At 36.2% G+C, this 12,634-nt stretch overlaps 1 protein-coding gene across 1 annotated transcript in view; it reads right to left on the bottom strand.

Annotated features, from left to right (window-relative positions):
• The window catches only part of UFL1 (UFM1 specific ligase 1), a 32,624-nt gene that overhangs the window by 5,912 nt on the left and 14,078 nt on the right, over positions 1–12,634 (bottom strand). Inside the window, exons 8-15 of the mRNA XM_034409027.3 lie at positions 11,490–11,636; positions 10,265–10,440; positions 8,433–8,612; positions 7,185–7,305; positions 5,509–5,631; positions 4,092–4,212; positions 1,567–1,730; positions 398–528 (exon numbers count right to left, since the gene is read on the bottom strand). Of these exons, the coding sequence (XP_034264918.2) occupies positions 398–528; positions 1,567–1,730; positions 4,092–4,212; positions 5,509–5,631; positions 7,185–7,305; positions 8,433–8,612; positions 10,265–10,440; positions 11,490–11,636 (1,163 nt within the window). The remainder of the gene's footprint in view (positions 1–397; positions 529–1,566; positions 1,731–4,091; positions 4,213–5,508; positions 5,632–7,184; positions 7,306–8,432; positions 8,613–10,264; positions 10,441–11,489; positions 11,637–12,634) is intronic.

Raw genomic sequence — 12,634 nt, 5'->3', positions numbered from 1 at the left:
ACCATGGACCATAGCACACCAGCCCCCCCCCCCGCCCACCACTGTCCTTACACTACCTGTGTGATGTTTTCAGTAATATGCTGGAAATATTATTTCCATTTTAATTATTGTAAAATGACTTCAAATGTATTTGCTTTAATCTTCTCTCTTAAAGGGTTCAGGTTCCCCCATGCCTGTTTTTCTTATTTTAGCTTTTTTGAAAATCAATTTAAGTTATAAGTTGTAAGTGTTAAATTTTGGTATGTTTTGGAAGATTCTGGAGGCCATAATCAAACACAGTGAAACGTGGTACCTGTCAAGATTTTAAAATTAACTGTAAATGGGCAGATTTCTTGCACAGTTTGGGAAACCCATCATTCTTTAAACCAAGACACTACAGAAAATTGCATTGTTGTACCTCAATTGTAATGGTAGTGTAGTCATCAGCTGCCATCATTACATCAGCAGCAAGGAAGTTGAAAATAAGATTAGTGATATCTGTACAAACTGTCCTCAGCATGTGTTTGGCAATGTTATTTTGTGTCTCATCTGTAAAGTAAAATTTCTATTATTAAAATGCTAGTTTAAAATCAGCACATTACGTTAAGAAATCTCCACAATCTAAGTTCAGCATAATATGCATATATGGGTTAAATGGCAAAATAGAAATCTCAAAAAATAATAAAAAAAAAACTTGCCATAGTTATCCCTTTTCTATCCAGTAAACTTTCTTTGGGTCACACTGTGAAACTGTGTCCAGCTGCTTTTATTACTAAAATGTGACATCAAAGAGCATGAAAAGCTTGCTGGAAATGTCAAATATTTCAAACTAGATCATCCTGCTTCCAGCAGACCAAAAAACAACCACCCATACTATGTAAATCACAAATTACAGAATCAATAAAGATCAACACAAAAATATTGTAGAGATGAAGCAGCAGAGAGAAGACCAGAAAAAACAATGAGCCAAAGCTGTAGCAGAAAATGGTCTAAGAAAATTGAAGGAGCAAGATCATCAACCAGCTGGAAATCAACAGTTAGAATCAATAAAATGTGGTTCATATGAAACCGAGGTGAAATAAACCTGGAACAAAAAATGGAGGCACTTCAGCTACTGCACAGTAAACACTTAATACATACATACATACATACATACATACATACATACATACATACATACATACAAACAAACAACTGTTTTCTTGTTTCTTCTGATTAAATATTTTTTTAAAAAATCTGGATTGATCAGAATCAAGTAGCATCACATATACAATGCTGTATTATGATATGATTTAATTTCTTCTTAGAAAACCATAGGAACCCAACCACAAGTTTTATGAGTTCAAAATTATGTTTGAACCAAACCACTATAATTATCTTCAAAAAATTATTCTTAAAGCAAACTGACTTATCAAGACGTGTAAACCCAGCCTTTGTAATTTGATACTCACTGTAACTACCTAAGTTTTTCTAATCTATCTGTTGTTTAGCTCAACTGTACTCTTCCAGTTCTCCATAATCAATAATTCTCTGCTCTAACAACAAAATGCTTATTTATTATCTTGTTATGAAAACTCTTTATCTCACCGGTGAAATGTTTTGCTCCTTTTTCAAATAACCGGATATTGTTATACAAATTGGAAACTTCTTCCTGCAAATCCTTAATTGTCCTTTTTCTGCTAGCTCCAGAATAAGAAGTTGAGGACAAGAATACTGAACGCAACACTTCCTGATAGTTCTTTGTTAAGGGCCTAAAGGATAGGGGGAAACAGAATACAGGGTGACAATTAGCAGAAACCAACCATTGGTCCAAAAATGATAGACTGTCAAAACAAAACAGCCTGATCTTGAATCAGAGAACTGCTGATGTCAGGCTGACCTTCACATCTGTCAGTACAGAGGAGTGAATGGCTTCCAATAAAGATAGGAAAGGGAAGGACCCCATACTAGGTGGCAGAATGCCCAGGCACGAAAAAGAATTAGCCCTGCAGTACTTTGTGTCTTATTGGCCTTGTTAAAATTAATTTTCCCAGTGGGCATAGTAGGCAGACGGAATGAACTTGAGGGATAGGAGGAAGAGTTGCTACCAAGACAATGATCAGATAAAAAACAACAATATTGAATATGGGGAAGAACTATAACTTGAAAAAAGAAATATCAGACACGTTCTCACAAAGATAAAGGGAGGAGGAAATGCATTCAAGATTCTGTTACTATAATCATATAATAAAAGTAATATAGGCCTATATCAGTGATGGCTAACCTTTTCTGGACTGAGTGCCAAAAGTGCGTGCATGTGTACCCAAACCCCCAAGATGCAATGTGTGCGTGGCCCCCAGGCGCATGCGCTCTGCCCTTCTGTGCATGCACCCCCTGCACACGCTCTATCCCCATGCATACACGCACAGCCTTCACACGCAGCCCATGTGTGCACGCCCCCTGCAGGCACCCTGTGCATGTGGTGCGGGCCCCCCCACATGTGCCCCACTCCCGCGCATGCATGCGCCCCCCCACATGCCCTGCAGAGCTAAACTGGGGTGACAGTTTGCGTGTCATCAGAGAGGGTGTTGTGTGCCATCTCTGGCACGCGTGCTGCAGGTTCGCTGTTATGGGCCTATATGATTTTGGTTTTCTAGGTTGGTCTATCCTGAAGGATTGATAGTGGGTGGGAAAACTCTCTCTCTCTCTCTCTCTCTCTCTCTCTCTCTCTCTCTCTCTCTCTCTCTGTGTGTGTGTGTGTGTGTGTGTGTGTGTGTGTTCATGGGGGTGGAGGGAAAATACAGAATACATGGCTCCATTTCCTCTGGTGTTAGACACTTTTATAGGCCACTTGATGCATCCTGTGCAATTCCTGGAATCAAAGATTAGCTGTTTCAGTGATACTTTTCTAATATCTATTTGAAGTTGCTGGATTCTAATAGCAGCATTTACTTTTTTCTTGGGATATGCTGATTGATCAAACAATTTAAAAGTCAATAAAACAAGAGTCAAGAAAGAAGTTTCACTTTTTTAGGGGCATTAATGCTTAACAAAGCAAGAGCATTTTCACTCATCAGCTGGAGCTGCTTGAAGGAATGACCACCTTGTTTGTGGAAGATTTCAGGTCATGAACCATAAGGGAATCTAAGAAAGCACAGATTCTCTCCATTTTTGCACTGTGAAATTTCAACCAAGCTACAAGTTACAAGCTCTAGATAAAGCTAGATGATTACAAAACAATCAGAATACACTTGCAGATCAAACCAGAGACTATTTTTGGTCCATGGTGACTATATTTGTATTTCTATCCTTCTAACCAAGATAAGCATCTTCTTAGCTCTTATTATATTTACAAAGATTTCACAAACATTACTTATCTGTGACTTAAGAGAAAAATTAGTAACACTCAACTGCTGTCAAAGTGAGAACAAAATACCCTGTAGACATGTATGAGGAGTGATTCTATGCATCTATTGTACGTCTATGTGCATGTAGAAAAAATTATGAAAGTTGTAGGGATTTGTCAATGCACTGCATCTAACAGGATATCCTCAGATAGTTACTGAATAGTCCTAAAACAGGGTTGCCAAACTCATGTCATCATGGTGTAGTCACGTGACATATCGCAATTTCCCTCCCTTTGCTAAACCAGGCATGGGTGTGGCCAGCATGTGACACATCTGGCCCGTGTGCCGCGAGTTTGACAACCCTGGTCTAAAATAATATAAATTTCTATCTCTCCGGAAAGAACAAACATTACAATGATCCATACCTGAGTAATATTATAAACTGTCTGCAGCTGTAGTTTCATTTGTGAAAATACTGAAAAATGTTTCTGCCCTTTCAAGTTCTATGTATTCCTTACAAAATGGAATGATGGGTTTCTGCTTGGCCAGTTATGGGCAATATATCTAACTGCATCCATTTCTAACTGCATCCATGACAAAAATCCCATTGAGATTTCACAATGCAAACTCTCTCCATTCTTGCACTGTGAAATTGCTACCAAGTATATAAGGATTGGAATGTATGCCGCAAAGCAGATTTTGTCACTTGCCCTCTGCTGCTCCTGTAGATGTCTGTGTACAAGAGATACAGATTAATATTTTCCCAAGTTAAATGATTGCAGCTACCTGATTAGATGACCCGCAAGTTCTGTGATGAGCTCTTCAGGACAGTCCCTTATGTGCTTTCTTAAAACATCCTCAATTTCTTCTTGCGACATAAAATGGATCTCAAGTTGCTTGCTCCTACCTGTTGTAATATGACAAACATTTCTAATTGACTTAACAGATCCTTATAGATAGAAGAAGCTATTAGATCTTTACAGTAAAAGCTAGTGCAAAATAAAGTCATCTTAATATCAAAGGTTATTCCACAATGCAGGAAAACATTCAGTGCTGAGCATTGCTCCAAAATTATTCTAAATGATGGATATGTTCATGCCACAAACCTAAGGTTTGTTTCTTATAAAGTTATGGTGATGAATTGAATTCAAAACACAGATAGGTGTGTTATTTAAACAGTCTTGGCTGATCTTGAAAAGCTAAGCATGGCCAAACCTAGTTAATACTTAGTCTACAGATAATTTAGGAACTATAGTTATAGGTTGGACTATGAAACTGAGAAACATCCTGGAAGAATTCATAGCAAACCAGTTCTGAACAGATGCCACAAAAACTACATGGATGTGAATGTGAAGCCACCAGGAAACAGGTGACTCAAAATCTTTAATTATTTAATCCAGGAAAACAATCTATGAGAGAGCCTTAATAAAATGGATTTCCTACCCCAAACTACTTGTTTAAATGACCCATCACTGCTACTTAGTGCAAATAATGTGCTCTGGTATTGGGGTTGGGCAAAGCATTTGATTAAGAGCCGTGATGGCACAGTACTGTAGACTACTACTGCTGGCTGCCGGCTGCCAGCAGTTCGACAGTTCAAATCTCACCAGACTCGAGGTTGATTCAGCCTTCCATCCTTCTGAGGTTGGTAAAATGAGGACCCAGATTTTGGGGGCAATATGCTGACTCTGTAAACCGCTTAGAGAGGGCTGCAAAGCACTGTGAAGCAGTATATAAGTCTAAGTGCTATTGCTGTTGCTATTAAGGTGCTTCACAACATACAAAGCGTAAATGATTCACCTGTCCTTGAATTATTAAAATAGCCCCTTCCTTCAAATGCTTTGCATAGCGCCACCACATAACAATCAGATGTAATTTGTTAAGGTAAAAATTAATTAAAATTTAAAGTAGCTAAAGAGTTGTATATTGGGATTTTTTATTTTTGTTCATTTCTTTAGTATTTGAGACAGTATCTTTTCAGGAAGTGTCACTTTGTCCTTAATTTACTTCAAGACACTTTTCAAAGAATTATCTATAAAAATCATCATCATATTTAACTCCTTAGTGGGGGTATGTTCATATACATACACATTTTTGTAGGCATGCATTTTATGATAAATTCAAGCATGTACAAATAAAATGAAACACAAAATAGACTTGGAAAACTACAAGAGGTGGCATAATCAAAGCAAGCACTACTTACTTGTGCTACTTGCTTGTGCCTCGTCATCACTATCGGCATCTTTTCTTGCCTTCTTTTTGGTTTTTTTAGTTTTGATTTCTCTAGCATTTCCACCACCACTATCTCTCACCCTTCCAGTGCCCTCTGGTGGAAAAACAATATAGTTACCATTGGTCATATGAATGAGTCAAGTCATATTCACGGAACACATTCATAGAACATCATCTATTTTCATAAGCATAATGAAATGGAACTGATATCCTTCTGAAAACAAACAGGGAAAAAAATTGTAGTCCTGAATTTATAAACACATTCATGGAATTAGTAAAAAGCCACTGTGACCTGATTGCATAATAATGAATTAAAGAGAACTAGGAGCACAATAGTTCAATATTTATTCTAATTTTTTAGAATATTGATGAATTCAATATTTTTTAGAATATTGATGAATGAAAATTATTCTAATTCTTCATCCATAAAATATATGTAGAACTGGTTGCAAAATGTAACTCCTATGTAAATCAAACAGTTACTAGGAAAAAGAGAGCCAACATCTATAGCAAGACCTCAGCCATACATTTGCTTAGGAATGAAAGAAAACACATTTCAATCTCCAACACTGGAATTAAAATAACACTGTTTTTCAAAAGAGGGGAAACGATTATTGTAGGTAATTTAAACAGAACAATGTCCTGTAGTATTTTTCATATAAAATGACCTCAATTAACCAGCCAAAACATTTTAGCTACAAGCTATATTCAAACACTTTAGATGTATGCTCCACTAAATAGTTGTAATCAGAAAAATTACAGAGTGGCATTGTTATTGAGGGCTTAAATTGTTTATATTAAAACATTTTTACAAAGAAATGCATGGATAAAGTGCATTCTTTAAAAAAATGTTTTGTGTTTGTTCCTCCATAGTTATTGTTATTGGAGAACAAAACCGTCTTTTAGCTAGCTATCCTGTGATAAATATCACTTAACAGAAGGGCCATCTATACACAAGTTTGCCTGATTTTCATGCAATCCAAGCTAATAAATTTTTTGTTATTTGTTCAATGGGACTTTCTTCTCTTTCCTCCCACCACAAGTTTCCGCTGCCTGCAATCCCTATTCCAGAAGTCTCACAAATTTTAAGAATGAGTGCTGAGAGAGGAATAAATGCTTTTGAAGGCAGGCCCCAGAAAAGCCAGAGGGCTTTAACTCTGAGTAAACACGTACCATGCTACTATCTCCTCAGCAGCATAATGGAAAAACTACAAAGGGTCCTTGGTGCTCTCCGAGCTTGGTTGCTTTCTTGCAGACATTTCATTACCCAAACTATTACCTGACCTGCCTAAACTAGGTCACCATCCCAAATTTTAGCTAAAACCCAGTCTCCCTAGGGCAACAACAGAAGGGACACCACTGTTCCTCCCACTGGTCAGCTTTAAACAGGAAATTCAAAAGATAACAAGTCAACTACAACAGGCAAGATAGATTCCAACCACATCAAAGAGAACAAAACACTTGAAACACTTCTGTCCAGGAAAAAAAAATGGAACTTGTCCATATCTGAAACAAGACCATTCAATTTCCCGCTATGTCTTGAATAGAGTATCCAAAACTCAACATTTCTATTGGAAGCCCAGATCGTCCGAGATGAGATGAGTACAAACTATTTTGGATACCCATGGTTATGTCCCGCATCTTTACCTGTGGCTTTCTTCCTTCTTTCATCCTTTTTGTCTTTTCTGCTCAAAAATGTGTTTTCCATAAGAGCAGACTGTTTCAGGTCCTCTTCTGTGATTAAATGAACGGGGTCATTTTTCATTTCCTGAAATGAAGACCATATCCAAATATGTGTGTCATATTAGGAATTCCTGTGGGGCGTCAAGATTTTCAGTTATCTTCCCATCAGTTTAATATTAGCCTGAGACCCAAAGAAGTTTGGAGCAGTATGAGATCAATCAGGGAAAGTTCCAATTTATCTCATTTAAATTCTAGACCCAGAACTGAATACAGAATCTGTGATTCAATTGAAGCTAAACCTAGAAAAAATACATAATGTGGAAATGGTTTGGACATCTATGAGATCCTATGTGGGCCATCTGCAGTTCAAATATACCTTCCATGCCATAAAAACGGTAAGCTAAGCCATTGATGCACCCCTCTCCCCGTCAGGCAGCAGTTCTAGTTATAAATATGTATGTCTGTAGCCTTGTTCAGAGATAGGCAAATTTTAAAAAATGCTCAGGACAAGTCCTTCAGACGACGTTTTGCAAATCATCTCTTTTGAACAGCTGTTCATTTGTCCGTTTGCATGTGCATGATCAGCCACTTTGCTTTGCGTTTCTGATTTTTTTAAAAAAAACCTGCCTATATATTTCTGCAGATACAGAAATCATTGTTCCCTCTCTGTTGTACTTGGTTTATCTGCAACATTGCCTCGAGTCCATCAGTTGAGACACCTTGGAAGAGATCCAGTGGCAAATTATTGTATCTTTGCATACCAGTAAAGAATAAACTGAGAAAGGCCAAAGCTTTGTAGCAATTAGCTAATAAGTTTCCCAGAGCTATCTGGCTACCTTTAGAAAGATGATACTGAACTATATATTCTTTTCTCTATTGGGGAATGATTATTATATTTTGATGACAGATACAAGCTCAAATAATCTTTGTGGAAGTAACATATGTGTCAGATCCAAATTCATTACTATTATCTTGGACACTACATATTGCATTATGTCAGTTTTTGATAGGAAACATTTAATCTCACTATCTTTCACTCTAAATGGCTATTTTTCCTGCAGAGAAATGTTTACACCTCAATGCTTCACAAAACTGCTTACAGTATGTATGTCTTGGCTGTAATTTTGCTTAGGCTACTCTCTTAGAAATTATAAATTAGTCAAGCAATCTTCTCCAAGGATTGTTTTGAAATGTTACACACAGTAAACCAACCTTTTCAGCTTTCTGGTGCATAAGATCACTAAACAAATCAGCACAGCTGTTGATAAATTTCTCACTGACTACATTAGTGTCGCCAAAGACCAAGGCTGAAGGTTGCTTATTGAAGGATCTCATCACTTGCTGAAGAAACATGCTGGCATCTTCTACAGATAATGAACTTGGAAGAAGAGGCTAGGATCATAAAACAAACACGGTCACATTCAAGCTTACATTTATTGGTTAATGAACCACCTAAACTTTTTTAAAAAATCAAGGAGGAAGCAAGCACTTCACAGTGTATGCAAAATATATTTAAATTTCAAAATACTACCGGTATGATAAAAGCTTCATACTTTTATCATAGATTTTGAAATTTCTTTTTGCTTTTTGGTGCCATCCTCTTTATTTGATTGCTATAACATATATGCAGTCATTTGTAAATTTGATATATGATAGTAAACCTGGCACAGAATTTATCAATGCAAATCTCAATTTCATAAAAGAAACTAACCTTATTCAAAACATTACGTTTCCAACAACTGGTATAAAAATATTAACATGATGCTTGATAACATCATGGCATCATGTGATGGTTGTGAGAAATCCACATATACATCTGGATAAATCAGGTTTTACTGATCATGCTGCAGAATTAAGCTAACTTTGATTGTTCTCTTGTATTATATCTATGGTAATTTGAATAGATATAAATTGTATGGAAGAATGCATAAAGAGAAACCACCAAGATTTTAACAGTGAGCACACTTGTAAAATAAATAAAGGAAAGGAAAGGAGCAGACAAAGACAAACTAGTATTAAAATGTAAGTTAAGATATTGTAACTCAAATATTATGTTCTGTAGAATTTGGTTGCAGGAAGTTGATTTCAAGCAATAATTCCTTTAGGATGAGGACAGGTATTGATATATGTCTAGTAAGTCTTGCTACAGGGAAGTGAAGAAATTACTACTAAAGCTCCATTCTAATAGCTCCAGACATACAGTAAAATTCAATAGTCATTTATAGCAGTAAAATGATTGTGTTTTTAGACAAAGTTCTGCAATAAACCAGATGAAATAGTTCAAGCAGGCATTAAAAACAGTGTAAGTTATAAGTTACTATTGAGCATAAGTAAGGTACATTATTAATTTAGGAATCCTAATCTCATTCAGGTCTCTGTATAACAATTGACTTTAATTTTACCTCTACATTCATTCAAAGACATTTAATATCAAGTACTTTCTAAAGGGATGATGAAACAGAAATCAGATTTCAGCCTTCAAAGAAATCTGATAGAATTTCAAAATATAGAATACGTTCTTCTTCCCAACGGAATCACGGAGCAATACAAAGTATGTCACTGATATTATATAGAAGGCTATATTAAGAAATAAATCTGTTCATTCAAGATTTGTAAGAAAATAGCACTTCAAACAGCATTACATTTTGTTGCCCAGGTTAAATATTGATTTGATATAATCTACTCTTTGAAAATTAACCTGTTAATTCTTTTCAAATTAGAATAAATGATTGTCGAATGATTTTCAACAGTCTCACACTTGGAGAGGTTGTACTTCTAGAACTCACACTATTTCAATCTGTCACAATTAGATACACAATATTGTATTAAAGAACTACATACAAATACAGGTACAATACATCACATCTCATATTATGATTGTAGCACTCTGAAGTACTCTGTAAGATTCAATTCAAGACTCCTTCTCAGGCCTTCCCACATATATTTGGGATTGAATGCAGGATTTTCTATAGACAACATATGTCACTAAAAACTAGATCTTATTTCTCAACAATAAAAGTAATCAAAAGTCAGAAAAAGCATACCATAATATCCACCCACAGACCAGAACTGATGGCTTCGTCCACAGATGCCTCCACTTGATCCAACATTTCACGACCAACACAAGATGCTTTCAGAAACAAAATTGGCAAAGACTTGTATCTTTTCTTTATGTAGCTCACAGGATCAGGGATGCCAAGTCTTGACAATGCATCGAATTCTACAAAATTATATAAGGTCTTTTACAATGACATACAAAGTATTAAGCATGGGGGGGGGGAGAGAATATTTATTTCTCAGTGGATTCTAGACCCTTCTTTATATATGGACTGTGGGTTTTATTCTGATCTTACCTAAAAGCCTCTTATCTTCAATTTGTTTTATTTATTTCTGCAATGTATGCGCTACTAAATTCCAAAAAGGCTCTGAGGCACTTTTATTAATACAAAAGGTAATACAAAAATAAACCAGCAGTATCAGTCAGCTTCCTAGCCATTAACACATTAAGAAAAACAGTACCAAGAGCAAATAATACCTACTGGAAAGAGGGGACCTGCCATACAGACCACCCCAATTTTTTTCCAGAACATCCCAGTCTTGAAAGCTTTCCTATGGCCAAGGGCTGCTTTGACCACTAAATTGTGGTCAAAGCAACCTTAGCTTTATTCCAAAGATGAAGGGCAGCTCTATCTATAGAGCCTTTCTACTACTCAGATTGCCACCAGTTTTGTCCCTCATAATAAACTGGTTACCAGCTTCTATAGAGTAAATGGGGGGGTGGGGGTGGGAGTGGGTAAATAAGAAAGCAATATTATTTTTCTGAGCCAGAAACTGCTTTTATAATCTGTATCCATGGGCTTTGGTGAAGCTATAAACACATTTCTCCATTCTTTCTATATGTTCCTTTCTATAAAGGAACATATTGCTCTCTTTCTGGGAATGTAATTTTGGTGATTGTGGACTCCTAATTCAGGAATCATAGTCCCAAGTATGCGCTTTCTTTCTTTTCCATAACAATTAATGGTCAAATTCTCCCTTATAGGAGAACATAAAAGAGCAAATGTAAAAACTCCTGTTTAGTGACGCTACCTTTTAACAATTCATGTTTTCCCTAGTTACTGCAGTTCTTTTCTTGGTCATACAAATGGATACAAGGATAATGAGAACTGACAAGTGTACAAAGTGTGCACACATATGTGTATAAACAACCTCTAGAATATATTTCTCTTAATTATTTTAAAAAAGGGTTGATCAAAAGGATTTTGTTACCTAAATAACCATTTTGCTTGAAAAATGAATCCACCCAATTACTCTGAGTTCTGGCGTAAATGTCAGGGATAAACACAGCTTTATCTTGCCTTCCACCAACCACTGTGCCTTTTAGACATCCAGAATTAATAAGTTCTTCAAGCAGAGCTGAGGAAAAAAAAATGAAGTAGCCGCAATATTAGAAAGTTTTATAAAGAAATAATGAAAGCAAACTTAGCTGCAATAATAAAGTACCGGTATGTAGCCTTACGTTTCAGGAATAGAGCTGGCAGAACATAGTAACATAGTAAGTAGTTAAGCATATTTAATGGTCTACAACTAGGTTTCTTTTGTGAAATTATATAGTTTAAGACAGGATTCGCTTAGTTTCCGGTTTGATTTGTAATTTGGAAGCATGAAAGTTTGGATTAAAGTGATTTTTCATGTTTAAACATTGTTTTTGCTTTGCAAACCCCATCTGTCTCTTGTAACGGCTATCAAAAGTCAAATTCAAATTATTAAAAAGGGAAATGGAGAAGTGCTTCTAGGCATGTACCTGGCCTTAGATTAAATGATAATGTATTTCTATATATTCTGCCATCTACTCTTACATCATCAGTGGGGCATTTTCTACAGGTTTAGTCCCATTTCTGCATCAGCAATAAATTCAGCCATAAAAAATAAACATGAGAATTCATACATTTGTGCGCACATTTTGGGGAATCTTCTTTTCTAATATGTATAGATTTGCAAGCAGTAACTTGCTGTTTATCCATACCAGTGGTGGGTTGCTACTGGTTCACCCCGGATCGGGTGAACTGGTAGCGGCAGAGGCGGGAGGTTCCACCCACCTGTCCGCTTCTGCACATGTGCAGAAGCGTTACGCACGTGCACAAGTGCGCCCATGCCCATAAGCGAACTGGTAACGATGGGTTTTGAAACCCGCCCCGATCCTTACATATATTTTTATGAACTTATTTCATTAATAACTACATTTAATGAATATTACAAAATACTAAAAGCTATGGATTCCGACATATTGTACATATGCATTTTTTCCTTTATAAATTTATAGACAATTTATATACATAAAAAATAGAACATAGCTAATAACCAGGTCTTAAAAAATAATAAGCACAGGGAATATCAGCCAGATTTTTTAAAGC

This window comes from Pantherophis guttatus, chromosome 1, assembly GCF_059756535.1.
Source record: "Pantherophis guttatus breed Tessera chromosome 1, ASM5975653v1, whole genome shotgun sequence".
In the NCBI taxonomy this organism is placed as follows: domain Eukaryota; kingdom Metazoa; phylum Chordata; class Lepidosauria; order Squamata; family Colubridae; genus Pantherophis; species Pantherophis guttatus.
This window is presented reverse-complemented; position numbering and strand designations above follow the sequence as displayed.